Source organism: Equus quagga, chromosome 8 (assembly GCF_021613505.1).
Source record: "Equus quagga isolate Etosha38 chromosome 8, UCLA_HA_Equagga_1.0, whole genome shotgun sequence".
In the NCBI taxonomy this organism is placed as follows: Eukaryota; Metazoa; Chordata; class Mammalia; order Perissodactyla; family Equidae; genus Equus; species Equus quagga.
Window position 1 is genome coordinate 71,892,301 of NC_060274.1, and position 21,707 is coordinate 71,914,007.

Sequence of the window (21,707 nt, forward strand, 5' to 3'; positions counted from 1 at the left end):
AAAAAAATTATTCCTGACCCCAATCTTAAACATGCATTAAAATCAATTTCACCTAAACATTAAAGTTAAACAAAGCTTCTCAAAACAACATAGGAGACATTAAAAAGATTTAAAAAGAAAGCTAACCATAGATAAAAAGCAATAACCAAAAAGGGACAAATTGATTCACTGGACTTCAATAATATTAAGATGTTCTGACTTTCAAAAGACATCATTAACAGAGTAAAGAGGCAAGCCACACAGTGGGAGAATGTATTTACAGCCCATAGAACCAACAAAAAACTCTAGTTCTTTCAAATACAAAGAGATAGATAGAAAGATAGATAGACAGACAGATAGACATATAGATAGATCCAATTAAAAAAAATAGGCAAGAGACTTTGACAGACATTTCACAAAAGAGGATATCCAAATAACCTGGTCACATAAAATGGTGCTCCACATCATTAGTCATCAGTAACATGCATATTTTAAACACAATAGACTAGAATGGCTAAATTAAAAAGACTCATCATGCAAAGTGTTGGTGAGGATACAGAGCAACTGGAAGCCTCGTCTGCTAATTGGAGTGTAAATGGATATGACAACTTTTAGCAGTTTCTACTAAAGCTGAACATACACAGACCCTAAGACCCAGCAATTTTCATTCCTCAGTCTATACCCAGAAGAAATATACACACACATCAAAAGACCTGTACAATAATGTTCATAGCAGTGAAATTTATAACAACTCCACACTGGAAAAAAGCTGTATCCTAATATAATAAATACTGTTGAGAAATGAAAATATGAAATTAAAGAAGCTGGACATGAATGAATGCATGCCATATGATTCTATTTATATAAAATTCAAAACCAGCAAAACTTAGCTATAGCAATGGAAGTCAGCATACTGAGAAGGGCATGTGTCTGGGGGGCTTCTGTGGGTTTGGTAACGTGCTATTTCTTGATCTGGGAGAGTGGTTACATCGATGGATTCACTTTGTCAAAATTCATCAACTGTGCATCTAGGATGTGTTCACTTTTATGTAAAAATGTTATAGTTCATTAAAGTGTTCAGGTTTTTATAAAGGGTAACACATAGTGGGACAGGGAGTAGGGGGTGGGAGGGGATGGCATGATATTTTACATGTGTGGTTAGGGAAGGCCTCTCCCGGAAGAGCATATTTTAATGGTGACCCGAAAGAAACAAGGAAGAAGCCATGTGAAACCATGTGAAGACCTGAAGTAAGAATCTTCCAGGCAGAGGGAATATCAAGGCAAAGGCTCTGAGATGGTATCGTGCTTGGTGTATTTGATGAGCATCACAAAGGGCTTGAGTGGAGTGAGTGAGGAGAGCAGTCATGAAACAGATTGGCTGGAGACATATTAAGCTATTGAATGAATGAGATGTGCATATTGATATTTCTGGTCTTAACATGACTTTTCTTTGTTATTTGTCCATTAAATATATGTATAGCACATTGTAAAGTGGTTTTTAAAACTCTAACTACTAGCCTTCGAAGAAACAGCTTTAAAACTAGAGTAATCAATTTAAGAGCTGAGCCCCCTTTCATTCAATCTTTAAAGTTTTGTCCATCCTACACAATTCCTAATGAAGACAGAAACCATCAGTTAATCAAGAAAATAGGTTGATAAAAAAAGTGTTAATAAAAGCATAACGTGTCCAGCGTTCACTGATCATTCATGGAAAAAGTTATATGCAGATTTTATATACACATATAAATGGTTTATATCGAGATAATGCCAGATTTAAGACATGATGCCAGCAGCAATGGAAATAGAAGAACAGAAAATCATTCTTTAAAGGGAGACATTACTGTTAAAGACATAATCTACCCTAGTGTGGTCCATGAAGAGCAGGCAATGACATCCGAGACAACTGAAACCTTCTCCAATGGCAAAAGAATAGGGACAATGATTATACTTTCTACACTTTATGAGAACCTACACCTCCCACACTCTAACTCTGTGAAATTTTCCCTTTTTAATTTAAATATAGTAGCAACAACATCACCACCACCAAGAAAACAACATATGCAAGAACAATAAAATAAAAATTCAAAGTCTTGATACCATGCGAAGAGCTTCCCTGACAACTGTGAATGACCTGCAATGAGACTGCATCCTTGCTGCCTGGGAAGAGTTGTTCAAAAGCAAGAGGCACTGAACTTTAAACAAAACCACAGAACTTCAACCTGCCCTTTCTGACTAAGTCTATGTTAAAGGACGGTAAATCTTGTTGACAGTTGTTGCCACATCTCTCGACACACAGCGCCAGTTGGAAAAGAGTTTTGCAGCCTAGCTAGGAACCATTACCTGTTCCCTGTCCTCTCTTACAATTGATTTTCACCCCAGCAGGCAGCACCTCACAATGTCATTAATTTGTTAGGTAGCTTGTACTTTCCGGTACAGCCTACTTTAGAAAGGGCTCTTATAAACATCTATGTGAATCACAAGCAATGCATTGTACCATCAAGAGGGAAACACATTTGAGAGCGGCAGGTACAATCTGAATTCGTTGCTGAAGTGGCTTGGCCTGTGCTGCAAAATCAATGGGGTGGTCATGGGCAATTTCCTTATGCGGGTCCCAGGGAATCGGTACTGTGGCCACCACAATCTTCCAATCTTTGTAACACAGTGAGACTTAGAAGGTGCACAAACAAAGGGAGTGCAGAAAGCAAACACTGTATGCCATGATTCACCAAGAGGAAGAACGGAACAAATGAGTAGATGAGATGCCAATAAACTAACCAGCATAGACAAGATATTTCAATCATTCCAACACCTGGAAAGAGTCAACTGTATTTTAACGAACTTTTATTAGTCTATATATTCTACTAGGAATTGCCCCTTTCTTGGGAAGGGATGATAAAAACTTTTAATTCAAAGATGGACCAGAATGCAGTCAGTACTGTGTTCCTCATCAGATCTCATTTAAAGATTTCAAGTCTTGAGAGCTCCACTACTTAATTATAACACAGTTTTTCTGAATAGGAAAATGTTTTCATAATCTGAAATATGAATCCTATTTACTTTTATAGTTCTATGGTGCCAGGATTAATTCTTTAAAGGGCTACTGGTTCCAAAGCTGGGGAACGGCTCCTTAACTTTTGCCTCCTCTCTCACAAATGGCCAAAAGTGGGAAGTGCCTCATATATTCTAGAATGACAGCCTTGTGCATATTCTTAGGTTAATGGAGTAATAATAAAACTATCTTACATTTCTTATTGTTTGAAATGTATTGAGATGTACAAATCACTCTATGAGGCAAAAAAATCAGAAATAATTGTCTTGATTTACATAGGTTGGGAAACAGACTTGGCTGAGTTAATAACTGGTCTGAGGTCAGAGATTTCTTTTTACCACACAACTTACTATGGCCATGCTTTTATAGTCTAGAAAACTAAAATTAAATCCTGTCTGTAAGAAATACACTGGTCTTCAATGTCCTTGTCAAAAGTCTTTCCCTACAGGGGATGTGAACTTGAAAAGAAGGTAGGAGAAAGACAGCCTGGATTGAGATGAGAATTCTGTGTGAGATAAACAATTGTTGTGATATTAATTTGCTTATTTTTTTCTTGCCCATGAAACATAACTTCTTTTTATCAGACACCTCATAGGAAGACATAAAACCAAGAAAGAAAGGTCAATACAGTATAATCAACAATATTGTATCATAAACTTCAAAGTTACTAAGACACTAGATCTTAATTATTTTCACAATTAAGAAATGATAATTATGTGACTTGATAGAGATGTTAGCTAACGCTATGGGGGTAATCATACTGGAATATATAAATGTATCAAATCAACATGTTGCACACCTTAAACTTACACAATGTCATATATCTATTATATCTCAATTAAAAATGCAAAAAAATTAAGCATCTCACACACAAAGTCAATACAGTATCGGAAGAAAATTTTCCTACAGATCTTTAGAAGCTACTGTCTTCTGACCCATGAGTACGTGTAAATGTGTTACAGGAATTAATCAAGAGAGTGAACTCTTCAGTCACTGTGGCAGGATCACTATAGGATGGGCCCTCTCATCTAGAGGAAGGGTGATGAAATCTGAAGAACGCAGTATTCTCAAAGGATTGCATGTAGTGGAAGAAAAGGAAGGAAGACAAAAGAAGGAATTCCCTTCTTCCTTCTACCTATTTTCATCCTCCTTCTCCCTTGGGATAATGAGGTAATGATTTGTATTTTAGAGAACATTTCATTCTCTTACACTCTTCTGCTATTAAAACAAAAATACGCCCCCCCCCCCCCCACTTCCTTCTTCCTAAAGCAATGCTTTAGTTCTTTGGTTTTCTGATTGGGACTTCCAAAATAATTTGTGTTCAAGCAATGTTTTTCTTCTATGCATCATTTTGATATTTGCACGTCCATTAGCCTTTCCCCATAAATGAAGTCTGTTTATATGTACACAGACACAGACACACATATACACACATGCACACAAAATTTATCAAAACACATACATAATCAAGGCACTTGAGTATTCACTAGTAAATATCATGATTTATCAAAGTCTACTAGAGGGTTTAAAATTTTAGATTTTTTAAAGCTTAATTCAACTTTTATGCCTAAACAAATGCATTTATTTCATTTTTGTTTGTCTGCAGTGTTTTGGATAACTGAAACAAGGAAAGTCAAATTTCAATATATACCATAAACAGCACATTCACTCCCTTCTTCAAGAATGAGAACACTTGTTATAGTTCCTTGTTAACTGCTGACTTTTAATGAACATTTGGATGAAAAGTAATGTTTGCAAAAGTAACATACATAAAATATTCAGAAGTCAAACTGCAAAAATGAAAAACAACAGAAAAAGCAAAGGAAGTCTAAACTAGTCTATCTTAAAACAATTAAGATGAAGACCTTATAGAATCATTTTAAAGAAAAGAGTTTTATTAATAAAAAGGACAGAAAATATATTAATGAAGAATTTTAAAACAATGTCTACCTACAAAAATGTGCAAGACCTCAGACTCAACCTCCAACTCGAAACACCACTGTTAATATTTTAGTTACATGCTTTTAAAATGAGACACACAGATTAATTCATTTCCTGTCTCAGAGCTCTTCAAATCCTACACACATTTAGAATTGCTATTTAAATTTGATACAATTACTGTCTTCTAACAATCGAATCGCATCTTTCATGGTTTTATACTGGGTAAAAGATGTATTGGCTCCCTGTCTCCCACTAGGCTCACTAGTTATCTTGTTACTTTAGTCTTAGTGATCTGGCCAGGATGATGTTAGAAAAGGCTACAATATAAGGACTTTTAGGGAAAAGTGCTTATTATAAAGCATAGAAATTTTGGCAAAACGATCAATGATAAATATATTATTTCATTATTGCTCAATTACTTGCCAGAGAGATTTAAGATAAGAGTTAAGGTGTTCACATGCATGTGACCCATGGACAGCTTATTTCACAGCACCAACATGTTCAAATATGAAATGACGAGTCTCAGACCTCTTTTCTATCAGAGTCACATTTTTATGCACATAACTCTCTTTAATTTTGAAAAGACATTTAATCACAAATCCCATGAATCTTTCTTGCACTAAATCTAAGGATAGAATGTTCTTTGATATTGGTTGATCTTCTGTCTCTTACTATTATTCTAACAAGATACTCTGAAAATTTTCATGCCACATACTTAGTAAGAAAATGTGCTTTATATAGTTCTTTAGATGGAGAAGTATATTCTCAACATCAATAGGGAAAAAAGTTAAAAAAGCTAAGGGCTTTAACTATCAGAAGAGGCATGAATTTAAATCATTGTGCATAAAGAGATTGTTAAATACTTTGTTATTCAATACTTTTTGAAAATATTATGTTTGTGCTTCATTCACAGAAATTGAGTTCTACAAATAGCAGCTGATTCTTTCATTACATCAGAACCAAATTACTAATTTCAGTATTAATGGTTAGCTTTGACATGTTTAAAAAGGGTAGAAGGTACTTAATAGACCTGTCTTCAACTCTGAAATGAACAACTGTTCAGGGAAATGAAATTGTTCAAAGATACATTTTCTTTCTGCCAATCTGTGAAATATAATATAATTATTCTCTTTTAATGAATCTCTCAACGAGGAGCAATCTTTCAGAGCTTGAACAGGTAAAATATAATGATAATGGGAGCAGCTTTGTAAATAAAAGGATGAAATGAGATTGTTATTTTGTGCCATATTATGGATAATTAGAATAACAGTGCAGCATTCATCAGGCGTTTGAACTTTCTCAAAAAAGCTCCCTGGGGCTCATTTAAATTAGTCATGTTTATCCATGGAGATTTTTAGTCTTATTTCAAATGACTGTCGCCCTATAACATTCAGGCCTCAATCTTTAGCATGCTCTGATTAATAGCTGTAGTATATAGCAGCCAATAGACACTGCCTAAAACAGACACCAAAAACAATCCTCAGTTTATGAATCTACAGTTTATAAAGGGAGAACAATAGAATTATTTTTATTAAGCCAGGAGAATAATTACACAGTGTGGAGGGAATGGTGACCTATATGAATCAATTTCCACAAAAACAGAGTTGGCTGGATACCATCCAAGAAGCTACCATTTATATGTTAACAAGCTCTATAAAATAAAAGACTATATTCGTGAAAACTAAATTGATGGCAATGGAACTCCAGTGGTTAGTTGCTTTGATTAAGTCAAAGTCAAACAGCTCAAAGGTAACTAAGTAGATGGTGCGATATGACTCTTTCAAGAAACATGTCTTTCTGCTCTCTGTTGGACCCCCTGCACTCTTTGGTAGTTAGATAAACATGTGCGAGAATCAGGTGCTAGTTTGTGGCGGTTCCCCTATATTCATTAAGGTAAAGCGGAAAAAAAATACTTATAAATAAAGAGGGGTAAAATAAAAGTCCAATATCTCTCCTGGTATGACTTGAAATCTCTAAATGAGATGTCATTCCACAAGATGGAGCAATTGAAGTTTTGTTCTCAATAAGGTTATAGTTTTCCTTGGTTATTGTTTTCTATCTTGATGGCAAAGAAAACGTTTTTTATTAACAATAGAAAAAAGAATAGAACCATCACTTACGTTTAACAATTTATGCAGCTGATTTCATATCTTTTTGATAGTTTTTTCATGTTTACTATTTAAAAAAATATTTCCCCTTATTGTCCTATGTTTTGATTATTGGAAAAATTATTTTAAATTCCCTGGATGCATCTATTCCATGAGCCTCAAATCATTACCCACAGATGGAAAGATTACTGTAGGGCTTTATATTTAGGAAGCTTCTATGAATGGCCTCATATTTGGAAACTTTCTGTGATTACTATTTGAAAGCATGCTCTACACGCATTATTTAGTTAGTTGAGGCTTATATAATCAGCCAATATTTATTTAAATGGAAATATGCTTTTCTATTTCCACCAATGCTTAAGTTAAATTTACTTAAACTTATAATAGTACCTTAGCCTGGGTGGATGACGTCATTATTTTCAACAGACTCAGGACTGGGTACACCGTCACAGACACAAGGAAGATGGGTGTTCTATAACTGATATTAGACATCAACATTGTAGAGAAAACGGCCCGTTAAAGCATTTATATTTTCCATCGCTCTCTGAAATTATAATTAAAATCACTAGCTAGAAATGTAGAAGGTTTCCAAACAGCACGAGCATTTTGAAAATAAAGGAGGTAGCCTGCCTCTCCACCAGAGAAGGTAACAGCTGAGCTTTAATTTAGAAACTCAAGTAAACAAATCCCTTTCCTTTTTCCCTTGCATCTATTAAATTGATTTATATAAAATTGATATATTTTTCAAAATGCAACTGCTACTAAAAACTCCTTTTTCTCAAATTTTCCCAGAATCATTAGGTGAAAGCAAGTTGCCCTTGTTCTTCCATTTCTACCCACCTTTTTCAGATTTTCTTCATTTTCCTCATTTCAATTTGTTTTCAAGAATAAATCCTTAATAGCAAGGATCTCATTTATATATATTGAAAACGCCACTTTCCTGTTTGAATAACTACTTATCTGTTATATTATATCCAAAATGATTTTATGGTCTTACCATTTTTACTACAAGAAGTCCTAGAATTACAGCCATGTCAGATTTTGTTTCTAGAATTATACTGCACGTCTGAGTTTGAAAATTTGACTGTTGAACATGGAGAAAAGGGCAATAATAGTAGCCTCAAAAAGGTATTTTATATAACACCAAAAGCTACGTAGAATATTCTAATGATCACCATCTAATGTTTCAGTTGTTCCTAAAATATTAATTTATTCATAGTTATGGTTCCTGCTTTTCAAATTTCTAGGAAGCTAGCAGTTTCTGTCAAGTTTTTATAGTGCCATTACAAATAGAAATTTCATAAATGCTTCTTCATAATTATATCCTTTTATAGTCCAATGATAAGACTATATAGTCTTATATTTTGAAAACACGTTTGAATTTTTACATACAAGGATTACATCTTATAGTCTTTTTTCTTTGACTATTATTTATAAAGCATAAAGCATGCCTTTTATAAAAAAATAGCGAGTCATCACAGTAAGATATCCAGGTATATGATTCAATCTTCAATTGCAAATAGTATTTTGATATTTAGACAGCTTTATTAAGTGCATGCTATTATTTGCATTACCCATTGCTTGAAAATTTCCAAGGAGGAAGTTTAAAAACATACAATTAGGAACTCATTTTGAGACATCTCCTTAAAGGTTACTAGATAGCAAATGTTTGAATCTATCTATTTTCAACCAATGAAATTTTCATGATATCAGTACATAGATATATTTTTTTGACATACAACACCCCAAATGCCATGCTCTTTTCTCAACAATTTTAACATCCAGGTGTAATAATGCAGCATGAAATCCTTTTCTTGTTTCTAAATTTAATTGATTTAATCACTGAATTTAAATGCTTGGAAATTGTTCCGCTTGCTGGTGTTCGAATGCCAAATACATCATCTACAGTTCTAAAATGAATATTGCAGTTATATTTAGACAACTGAAAACACTGCCTTCTAAATTACCCTAAATAACCCATAGAAATGTCTAAAAAAATTGATAATAATGGATGACAAATGTCCATTACTATCAACTTTCAGATAAATATGACTTTTAAAAGGTATAGAAAGTGTTGGAGTCTTACTATTTAAATGCTCTTTGTGCAATTATCCAGGTAATACAATTCACAGCACACACAGATTAATCTTCACTCTTCCAGAATTCACCAACCCCATTTTGAAGACAGAGACATCGGAGCCAATAACCTTATCTATCTTCAGAGGCAAAAGAAATTTAAGTTTTGCCAAGCTTTCATAGACGTCTATTCATTTATTCTTTGATCAATTTGGTTTGTATTGACTTTTTCCTTCCTACTTTCTGAGACCTTAAAAAAAAATAATAAAGTCACTTGCTGTAGAAAGATTCCTTGACAGCCAATCAGATACAAAGTCTTTCCCCTCTGGCTCCTAAGAAAAATAAGAGTTTTAGTCTTCCCTAGTACAGAGCACAGACATAAATAGGCTAGGATGGGGGTATGAGTAGTATAAAGTACATGGAAAAGCTTGTTCTTGGGGAACTGATACATCGTAAACTTTATGCAAGATGTGAAGAATAAAAATAATGTTTAAGTATTCACACTTGGGGCTAAGCAAATGATATGAGGTGGTGGAAGCTGCAATATTAGCCTAGTACAGTTGTCTAAACTATAGTCTTTCTTGTCCTGTCTTCACAATTTTTGCTGTAGCCAGGTACTTCCTTTATTATTATTTAGTTTAGGTTTTTACCCTAGTTTTACTTAAACGGATTTATTTCAAAAGTAAAATTTAGATTACACTTATAAGTTCAAAAAAAAAAAAAACAACCCATCATCTCTTACCATAAAGAAGAATCAACTGTAATAGTAAATACAAACAATTTAACTTTAAAATGTTCATCCGTATTGCTTAAACCATTTTAATTTTCCATCAGTGGAATGCATGTTGCACTTCGGGAAATTCTGCCCAAATAAAAGAATTAGCATTGGTAAATGGGATTGAAATCACTGAAAATTTCATGGATGATATCATACCTCAATTAGTTTTTAAAATAAACTTTTGTATGACGGGTACCTGGCTACGTGTATCCACATGTGGGGTAAGACAGTCACCTAGTTAATGAGGTTTCAAGCAGGAAGTCCAGCTGCTCCCTCTCGTACCTCCCTCAGTTTCTGGCAAACATTTGAAACTGTATGGTTTGAATGTAACCACTTTTGCTCAGTGGTTTTCAAACTTTTTAAAGTAGTCAATCTTTCTCTTTTTTTTCTTGCAAATGAAGCAACATTTTAAAAACTAGTAAATAAAAGAGAAAATTAGAATTTTATTTGCACAAAAATATTTTAAAGGTTCAGATTGCTAACACTTTCAATACAGTCAATCTATGAGAATAATGGAGTTATTTTGATGAAGACAGCTGCAGGGTCATAGACATCCTATTTTTCGTTAATTTTTGCATTTTGTTTTGGTTGTGTGGTATTGAGAATATCCTGATCGAGACAGATATGTAATTGTACATGATATGAACTTTTTACATCTCACTTGGCCATCTTGCACCATCCTGACTCCATTAGAAGAAAGTGGAATAGTTGGACTTGTGTCTTCAAAGCTAAAACCATTAGAATAACTGAAAACTGCCCACATTACTTGAGAGGTCCTCACTGTTTGGTTAAAAAATACTTTCCAAAGGTGTCTTTTTTAATAGTTTTCCAACTTTGTCAACACAAATTTATGATATGATGATAACTTGCTATCTGGTTCAAATGTTCACTTGAAGTTTCAATTAGTCGAATTTATGTTATTCAACATACTTAGCCAAAACTTTGTTTCAATTTCATTGCTGGCTGTTTAGCAGCAGTTGTGAGCATGTTTATATCACAAATCTCTGATAAAAGTGCACTTGATATAGTGCACTATGCTAGTACTAGTAATAACTAGTACAAGCCAGTTATACTCAGGAGTTAGTTAATGCAATTTCTTTTTAAGCAAAAAATTTTCTAAAAAGTGATTTCTATTTTCGTTTAAAATGTTGGCATTGTCACTTTGTTTTCACTTCCATTGATTGTCGTGCACTGTTTATTGCCTATGCCAAACAAAGTTACTTGAGTTTGCAAGCCTTTTAACTGCAGGCAATTCACATGCATCATGGTGGTACTGTACCCATTTGTACAAGTATCCTCATCAAATATTTATTTATTTATATGTGTATATGTATATAAGTATGTGTGTGTGAATATGCATATCTATCTTTCCACACATCTATTGGTATATCCGTCAATTGTCAATTGATCAAGAAGGAAGAAGAGGAAGAGGAGGAGCAGGAGGGAGAGAGGAAGTTGTTTTCATCCAGCAACACAATTTAATGACCTGAGAATTATTAATATGACAAAATGATTGTAGAGAATATACACATTAGTGTGGTTTTTTTCTCTTTTATGTGAGGAAGATTGACCCTGAGCTAACGTCTGTGGCAATCTTTCTCTATTTCATGTGGGACACCGCCATGGTGTGGCTTGATGAATGGTGCTAGGTCCATGCTGGGGATCCAAACCTGCAAACCCTGGGCCACTGAAGCGGAGTGCGCTAACTTAACTACTGTACCACTGGGCCAGCCCCGTTAGTGTGTTTTTACTATAGGTTTTTTTTTAATTGTTCTAATTAACGGCAATAATGCATTTGAACCAGGTTTTTACAGAACCTCTGAAGAATTGCAGCTATAACTCAATGGAACAGAGTTTGAAAAATAATGGTTTAGCTGAAGGCCTTTATTTCTTTTAAAATGCAAATACCTCTACTTTCACCTGCAATTAGTCATTTATACATTAATGTGAATGAATTTATTAGACATCTTCCTGAGGCTTGGATTTAATTCAGAAAGACAGGGAAGTAGAAAGATGAACTCAACAACTATAAGAAATGGGAAAGACTGAATATTAAGGCTCAGAGCACTGAAGACCTACTTTACAGTTTTGCTTGAAGACCATACCGTCTATGCATAATACACTCACTTGTATTTTTCTTGAAAAAGCTTACCAAAAAAAAAAAGACAAACCCAAAAGAAAATATCTACTGAATTAGATGAGTCTGAGTGTGACTGCGTTTCAGAATTGCATCCAACTGTTTTAAAATATTTTGCTGGAACAATAATATAATTAAAAGAAGTACTTATAATTTTGGTCAACTTGAGTTACATCAACCATAAAATTTCTAACTAGTGAATTTAATAATTGAAGATAGTCTAATCTTATTCTGTAAGTGTTCTCAAAGATTGTAAGCAAATTAATTGTGAAGGAGTCCCAGATCACACACAGCATAATATAAATGAGGATTTAATGTCCCCAACCTGATCTTGTACCTTTGGTCTGTGATATATTTTTAAATTAAAAACAACTTGCAAACTTTGTTTTAATTTAAATCTTTCTACTAAATAAAATATTTTGTTACAAGAATCTAGTTATGCATGCTTCCCCCACACTCCCCCTACCACCAAAAGCTTCCTGAAGTTATGAAAACAACATCCATTCCAATATAGTAAAAAGTTAGGTTCAACTTCAGACTTTTTACAAACGCTTATCAGAAAAGTTGTTAGTTAATATTTAAAGAAAGTGCTTCCTGAAAAAGAAGAAAGTTACATTATTAAATTTTTCATTTCTTTATTTATATATTTTCTAAGAGTAAAGATATTAATTTGAATCTGGGTTAAAGAAACATGTTGCCCTAGAATTATATTTCCCATATTTCATTTTAAAGTCAATACTAGTAATCATTTTATGTAAATTTCAAAATATATTTAGATTAAAAATACTGACTGACCCTCACATTTAGTACTACTGTTGTTTTTGTCTCAAGAAATTAAAAACAAAATCAAACATTAGAAATATTTACCATTCAGGAAATGCAGGTATTTTAAGTAGTAAATTTCACTTCTTACTATTAGGTATGACATTTAAGAATTGACAGAATAAATGTGAAATCAAAACTTAGAAGTATTTTGAGGTATTTTTGGCTTTTCTCTTACAAAATACATCAAAATGAAAAAAGTTTTCTTGATAAAATTAATAAAAAGGAAAGTGATGAATACATAATAGTCTATTTTTTTATATTCAGCTATAGATAAAGTCATCTTTAGCAGTGAAATTATACTTATCTTTGACTAAATTTAAACCCAAGCTACAAGCATAGTCAGTTAAGAGAGGGAAGAAAAAATTGAGCTGAATCAGTTATGAACATGTTTCCGCTATTGCTCATACAGCGGCCCTCAAAAACTCTGATTCTTACTGTTTTTCTCCATGTCTGTATTGAAAAAAAATCATATTCCTAAGTCACAAAACCGATAGGTTTCCACTTATTTTCTTTCCCAAGTTTACGGAAACTTGGTCCTAAGAGTTCCACAGTAGAAAACAAGAAGACAGAATGGGAAGAGAGACCCTTTCCTACGGTTATGGGCACTGAGAGTCTGTGACAATACTTCTGGCTGATTTGTCTATGTTTTATTCCAAAGGTGGATTCCTGAAAAAACCATACAAAGAGAGATGCGTGAGGCCAGCAAATGGCATGTCTGCAGTAGCTCCATGAGAGGTGTACAGACACTTGTCCTGGTAGGGCACAGCCATGAGTCTTATAAACTTCAGTAGCTCAGTGGGCAAACATAGTTGGCAGCTGAGCATTGAGAATCAATCTAGATACATATCTGGAATGTCTACATGCAAAGGACATGCCAAGTATTGGTATGTAGTGACCAAACAGAAAAATAAACCTGGAAACTACTATATATATATATATATGTAATGTATGTAAAACTTTTTTTAATTATATAGGCTACATTGCTATGTAATATCTATGTACTCATTGCTTCCCTAGGGAGAGAAGAAGATTTTTAAATTTGATCTTAGTATGGTCTTGGAACTAATTTTAATACCTAGAATTTTTTTATTAATCTTAGAAATCTAGTAATCTTACATTAAACATAAATGTAATATTAATGTCAATAATTCCTGGAAATTAGTAATTATACCTAACTCCTCTCATTTTTAAATTAATATATCACAAATCTACTCCTTTTTTCTATGTATTTCTCCTTCAAAAAACCATTTTCCTCCATGTTTTCAAACAGTTTATTCATTCTGAGCAGAAAGCATTTTAATTTATCTGGGGTCATCTTGCTGGTACTAAATTACGTTACTGTTCAGGAGTTATCTCTTTAGGATTGCCTATATATTTAAGGGGCATCAAAACCTTTTGTCACTGGCAGGTTATCATAAGTACTTCTTTCATGAGGATACCTAACACTTTCTCTATCAATCTTTGTCATCCTCATGGCCACCAAATTCCATATAATACAAGTCACCACATACCACCAAAACATAAAGCTATTTCCCACCACCATCAAGCCTACCACCACCCTCATAATTATTTATTTAAAAATATATTTATTTATTTTTATTAGGCCCATAAGGCTGTAATCTCTTCATATTTTATCTTTGCTACACTGAGCTGAGCCATATGTTTTCTTGGCTCTCTGAATGCCAACAATGGTATTAGGTAGGTTCTGGAACACAAAAGAAATATTATGGATAATATACATAAATTATTGGAACAGGATTAATTTTTAAAATACTACCAATTTGATGGCTTTGTTTATAAAATCTGTCAATAAGAATTAGTGTGGATTATATTATAATGGAGTTGAAAATTCTGATCCATAGCTATTCTATCCTATTTTGTTAGTCCTTTGCCCTCTGTTTTCCAGGTCTCCTACTTGTTGTTATTACATTTCTGGAAAAATAGCTGTAGGTAACCAAAATTTATTGTGGGATATTTAAACATGCTATTATATATGGTACTTAGAACAATAGCTTAGTGTAAGATAGCTTCAATGTCACATCCTGACTGAAGAAAGCCAAGAATAAAGAATCTTGCAATACAACGTTAGAAAAAAACTTAACTAGGCCCTTGTTACAGCAACTCAAACATCCTGAGCAAGACACTCATAGCCCAGAACGTAATGTACAATATATCCTATATTATTAGCCACTAAATACCCACATGTATTTTACTTTCTGTGGGGAAAGTTCTATTCAAAGAAGGGAATAAAGAAGAAAAAAAATTATAAAAAATATAGCCAGTTCATACATGATTTTAGAATTTATTATAATATAACTTAATTGCACATGTATATCTGATAATATGAAAAATACAACTGCATAAATACATAAACTAAAGTGTAATGGAAAACTCTTTCACTTTAATGTAGTTTGAAAGCAGATTACGAAGCAACTTAACAAGTAAGCGTTAGAAAGCTTACCTTGACTTGCAAACTTCAACTCTTTGGCATCTGTGAGTGTGGTCCTTTTGTCAGACCCTTTTTTCTCTATTCGGCGATGGCTTCGCCTTTTCTTAGACTCTCCCCAGAGATTAGATCCTCCATGCATGCTCGGTATATTCAAAATAGCAATTCCTTCCAGAGAGATGTTTATTAAGTCTATCTGCACCCCGTCACACTGATCAGCAAAGAGAAAAGAACAGAAACACTAAGATGTTTCATCTTTCTTTCCTTAATTTCTTTAGCATTCCCTTATCTTTTAATAAGAGCTTTTAAATCCATAATATTGCCATTTCTAAATAAACTTTTCAAGAACACTTAAATGGTTACCCTAAATGTCAATATAAAAGATAAAGCAGCCACTAACACTAACCAGTTACCATTAATAGTCCTTAAAAATGATCAGATTAAATCACTGGTGTGTCTTTGTTTACAGAAAACCTTAGGGAGGGACACTCTTCAGTGTCTGTGTATATAAACAGCTGCAAACTTCCAATGCGTTACAAAGAGGATGATTCTGGGACGTTTGGTCAAATTTCAGGCAGAAATTTTAACGATTGCCTCTATTTAGGACACACTGCAAAGCACTATGGGGGGAAAGTAAAGAAACAATTCATAATTCACAGTCTCACTTTTTTGGGCAGAGAAAGAAATAGTTTAAGACATTTTCAAAAAAACAAAAGTACATAATAGCAACTCAAAGAGATCTGAATTACATTGGAATGACCAAGGATGGTTTCTCCGACTAGGTTAAGTTCCAAGCAGAGTGTCAATGGTAATGAGAAGCACAGTTGTCTAAACGAATCTGGAGGACCACGCAGGTGGAATGAGGGAAATGCCAAGATTGCAGTAAATCACGCAACCTCCAACCCATGTTACATTATAGCTGCTGTAACAATAGATTGAACAACATGAATGATTAGTCAGCCAGATATTTTTGTTTGTCTGGTGACAAAACACACTTTTGATTATGAAAAATATGGAACTTGCTAACAAGCAATGCTGTCCCGTATTCAGAGAGGTCACTTTTTAAGTTTTTGAATTTTCAATTCATTTCCACTGACTGACGTGTGTAGAGTGACAAGGCTATGCTATATTTTTGGAATTATTATTTATTCATTTGCTTTGAGCTTTCTAAAATGGTAGTTATTATAAATCTATCCCAGATATTGTTCTCTCGTTTTCAAATATAAGTCAATATGAGAAGAGATGTGAACCTGTAACACTTTGTTTCACAGAAAGCTTTGTTAGGGATACGCATTTCATAAACTGAAGTACATCTGCACTGGGGTTGCTTTATTTGCTGTGTCTTGTTACAGAAAAAACACAGAGACTATTCGTCATTCTGTCTTTCGCATGGCAATCATGATTTTTGAAACTAAAAGAGATAATGCACCCCCAAAATGATAAAAACAAAAACCAAAGCTCTCTCTTCCCACATTTGCCTCACCATACTGAATCTAAGACTGCATCTTGTTCACTACAATATAAAAACAGTGAAATAAAGCAACTCATCTTGAGCCTACTTGGCAAGGCTAGAAACAAATTCTAGAGAAAGTGCCAAGTTTTCATTCAATTTGTTTCAATGAGGGTGAAACCAAGCTCTGGATGCTGCCTTTTTTTCCCCCTAGAAACAAGTGATTTTTTCCTCCTTTTCACGTATTAAATTAAGATGATTTCTTTTTACTAAAGAATTCTGCTCATGTGTATACTCACTTACTGCCATATATTCTAGATAAACAGATATTAATTTCATAATTAAAAGTAATCTTGTGTAAATACCCTGCAGGCCTCAATGAATCAAACACATACTGTGTGTCAGGCCTCCCACTGTCTTCAAGTGGAATGTACTGGCTGGATAATTAGATAGTACATATTTTTTAACCTTATTTGCATGCATATTATATCTTTTGCACACTGACAAGCAGCAGTAACAACAAAAGTCAGATTACCACAGGGAATTCCCACAAAGAAGTCTTCATTCCTTATAATTTGCAGCCTAAATTAAAATAATTTGATCTTTGACAAGGATGAAATGTCAAGCAGAAGGGGGTCCTCTACAAGCCACGGCCTGTGGCTTCTGAAATCTGCCTAATTTATGTCAGTCACTTCTTAATACATATTTAAGTATTACACGAAAAAGATGATAAATATGCAATCTGACACCTTTGGTATTTCCCTGCTGTTAATTTATAAAGGTCTGGCTTCCCCCAAACTGACTAAAATCATTTAAATAACAGAAGAATTGTGAAATAAGCTGGAGTTGGGGCCCGGCTTCCATTTTCACTCAATATTGAACACAGCGGGTAGTACACTAAGACAATTATTTGACTAGGCCTTAGATCCCCACTGTGACAAGTTACTTTCAGAATTAGTGAAGGAGTATTTCTTTGTTCATCTGCAGAAAAGGAGAGCATGTTGCAAAGAGGCCTTTTTTTTTTAATTGAACTAGGGGAGTTCCACGTGACAACTGAAAAACATCAGTGTATACTATTATTCATGTTTTCACTCTTCGGAGTCTTGTCACGTGTGGTTTTAAGGAAACAGAATAAGTAGCTCTCTGAAAAGTGAAAAAAATCCTCAAGAAATCCCAAAGAAGGACTGACGAAGAACATTGTGGATCCTATGAGAACAGGACAACGTACTTACATAAATTGCTATTTATTAATGAGTTGTTTCCACTAGTTCTTGACCCCAAGCTACCTTCCTCTGTTTGCTTTAACATTATGTTCATTAGTCTGGAAAATTTCAGCGCTGGTTCTGATGGAGCCCAGGGATTGGAGCACACCAGCTGAGTGCATGGAAATAAAAGCTGAGGTGAAGGCTATGAAATAGAAACAAGTTATAATACTGTGTCAGATAATATTTTCATCCGTTTTGAAGATTTATGATTTTTAAAAAGGTAGCTACAGAGGAAAAGAATATAAAAGCTTAAAAGCTAACAGCCTCGGCTAGTCAATAAATCCTGAATATTTTTATTATGTAGAGAAAAGGTCGTTAACATATAGTACTGTGGGAGCTATTTGCGGAGCGCAATGCTCTGATGCTGTTGTCCACCCTTTTCAGTTTTAAAATGGAAGATTTCATTCCAGAGACAAATTTGCCTAAAAGAAAAGAAGGTTTACAATTTTCTGCCAAAGTGTTTTAATTCTAGTTTACAGATAGACCCTGTGCCATATTATACAGAGGTGTTAAAGACAAGCTTTTATATGTGAATCTAGTATTTCAGATTCAGTTAACATGTCATTTGAGAGGAAAATTCAAAACATGAAGAACTTTGGAGAGCTGTACGTGTGGATAATAAATCTAAGTAACAGTTCATGATAAACTGTAAATATTTTTTCCATGCTGAGTCTAATTCTATGCCCAGGGCAGATAAAAATTATTCATAATTTTACTCAATGAAACATAAATACATTGCTTTGCTCATTTTACAAAGTAACGAGGAGTAAATGACTTATCTAAGCCTGCTTTCCGAAGTGTTTCTGCAAATTCATATGTAATGCATGAGACAAAATTATTTATGTTTTTTACAGAAAACTACTGTAGCAAACCTACAAATTAAAATAGACACCTATACATAAATGGCTTAATAATATCTCTTCTGATATTTGAAGGCTGTGGTACTCTACATTTTGCCAGTGATTAAACTCCATGTTTTTGAGAAGCATTGGTAAGTTTTATCTATAAAACACAGTGTGATATAGGTGCTCAGAACATGCCTTTTTGGTGGTTTTAGTATTAGCTGGCAGTCCAGAGAGGGTGATGGAAGTGCTGATTGTGGATAATCACAAGACATCTTTCAGAATGGAATGAAAGACAGCAGGTAAGCGAGAGGAAGACGGGGGCAAACCCAGAAAACAGCGAAATTCGAGACTGGAACCATGGGCCCGCACACGCAGTTGTTGAACACTTTGATAATAACAATAACATTGCTGGTTCAAGATATCAAGCATGAGCCATAAGTATTCACAGAAAACCAGTTTAATTTTACATATTTTTCCTTTCTAGCAGATACAGTGAAAGCTAGAAACTAATCTTGGAATAATAGAATTCTTACCAAATGTTACCTTATTAAAAATAACTTCTGGTAAACTCGAAAGAGAATTTTCACCTTTCAGTCATTCACTCTCCTTTTACCTATCTCATTTCAGCTTCACTCTCCTCACTAAGAAAAATTATGATATATTTTTCCTAATGAAATGATAACGCTATACCTTACGCCCACCACCTTTCTTGTTCTTTCCTGGAATAAAGAGTTATTTTTTGTTTTGGACTTAATGAGTCCACCTTTTGTTTCCTATGATCATCTTTGATGAGGTCCACATTTTTACCACCTCCCTTCATCTTTGCTTCTGGAACTTCATTGCAAACAAACAAATGAAACCACCTGGAAGCTTTAGAAGAGAGAGTAGATCTTTATTTGTTCTTATCTCTCTCTATCTCTCTCTCTCTCTCTCTCTCACACACACACACACACACACACACACAAGGACAGCAGGAAGAAACTTTTGGAGGTGATGGATATGTTAATGGCATTGATTATGGTGATGGTTTCACAGGTATATACTTATCTCCAAACTCATCAAGTAGACACAATAAATATGTACAGTTTTTGGTATGTCAACCGTGTCTCAAGTAAAGTGGTCTAAAAAAACAATCTATTCACAAGTTTCATTTCTCCCATCCTAAAATAGTGTTTTGGTAGGACTAAAACTAGGCTATGGCCCTCTAAAATGCCTGTACAGGGTGATTTTGATACAGGTGGGCACAAGCTAAGCTGGGAAAGTCTGTTCTATTGCCTTTAGGAGCTCTGTGCTTTCCAGGTTACTGGGCAATAGCAGTCTTTTCTGGTCCTGCTAATTTAGTTTGTGTCCTCGACACTCTTCTTGCTGTTTGTTAATTATTGAGATCATTTAGGTTTTATAGAACTACTTAATCAGTAAGACAGCTCTCAGTATTTTGTGATAGAAATTGGTGACCTTGAAACTTACCACTCTTCCCAGTCTCACTGACTAGCAAAAGACTGAAATGCTTTGGAAAATGGGCTATTTTACTCTCACAGACTTTGTCTGGTACCTGGAGCAAAATAAAAATCCGTGAACTTCAATCCCAGATGTTGACCTGAGATTCTTAGGGACATATCTTTGTCCCAAATTTTGCTTGTAATATAGTATACTGTAATTATAAAGCTTTTCATTTTATTTTTTATTACTTTGTCTTTTGTAACAAAGATAATTGAAATTCTTAAAATTAAAAACTTCAACTTTGTTAATCTCTCTTTCTCTTGTCATGTATATGCATATTATATATATGTTATATATAGATAATGGTTTTAGGTATTTTCACCATACGCATCTTTGCCGCAAGTAGTTTTGCCACAAACATTTTCGCTGCACAACTAATTGGTTGTAAAGGCAATTTGGCCATAAAACATAAAATAACTCGTTGATTGACAGTTTGGGTTTCATTATGGCTTCATTTGGTCCCAAGTGGTTTTCATTTGGTTACAAATATGCATCCTTATGTTTGAATGAAACTGATACCTCTCTCTCTCTTTTTTTTTTTGGTTTGTTTTGATAAAGATTAGCCCTGAGCTAACATCTGCTGCCAATCCTCCTCTTTTTGCTGAAGAAGGCTGGCCCTGAGCTAACATTCATGCCCATCTTCCTCTACTTTATAAGTAGGATGCCTATCACAGCATGGCTTGACAAGCAGTGCATTGGTCCACACGCAGGATCCGAACTGGTGAACCCTAGGCCACCAAAGTGGAACCTGCAAACTTACCCACTGTGCCACCGGGCTGGCCCCTTATACCTCTCTTAATGAAGGAAGACATCTTAGCAAAAAAAAAAGAAAAAAGTACAAAGCCAAATAAGGTGATGAATCAACAAGCAAAAAAAAAAAAAAAAGAAAGAAAGAAAGTATAATAATATGAAAGAAAGACTTGGAAGACAAAGTGCTTAGGTAACAATCTACAAAATAAAATCAGTTCTTGACGCAGTATTTATATATATTTTCCAATGATTTGTTTCCTTAGATTCAAACACTTTGGCGGCAGTATAATTTTTGTTTTTCTTAAATTATTAAAAAAAATGCTCATCTGCTCATCTCTGTAGTGGAGAAAGGATAGAATCTCTCGTATTCACAGGATTTTGACAAAGACTTACATCTTGATAATGTATGTACATTGCTCAGCGCCAAGCCCAATGTATAGTTAATAATAGGCAAATCTTAGCTATTATCACTATCGACTATTATCTATGATATTCATATCATTCCAAATATTCATCCTTTTGGGAAAAGCTTCCTATATGAAAGAGAAATGTAAAATA

At 34.1% G+C, this 21,707-nt stretch overlaps 1 protein-coding gene across 1 annotated transcript in view; it reads right to left on the reverse strand.

The window, feature by feature from the left end:
• The window catches only part of DGKB (diacylglycerol kinase beta), a 605,812-nt gene that overhangs the window by 143,424 nt on the left and 440,681 nt on the right, over nucleotides 1-21,707 (reverse strand). Inside the window, exon 23 of the mRNA XM_046670071.1 lies at nucleotides 15,355-15,550. Coding sequence (XP_046526027.1) covers nucleotides 15,355-15,550 — 196 coding nt within the window. The remainder of the gene's footprint in view (nucleotides 1-15,354; nucleotides 15,551-21,707) is intronic.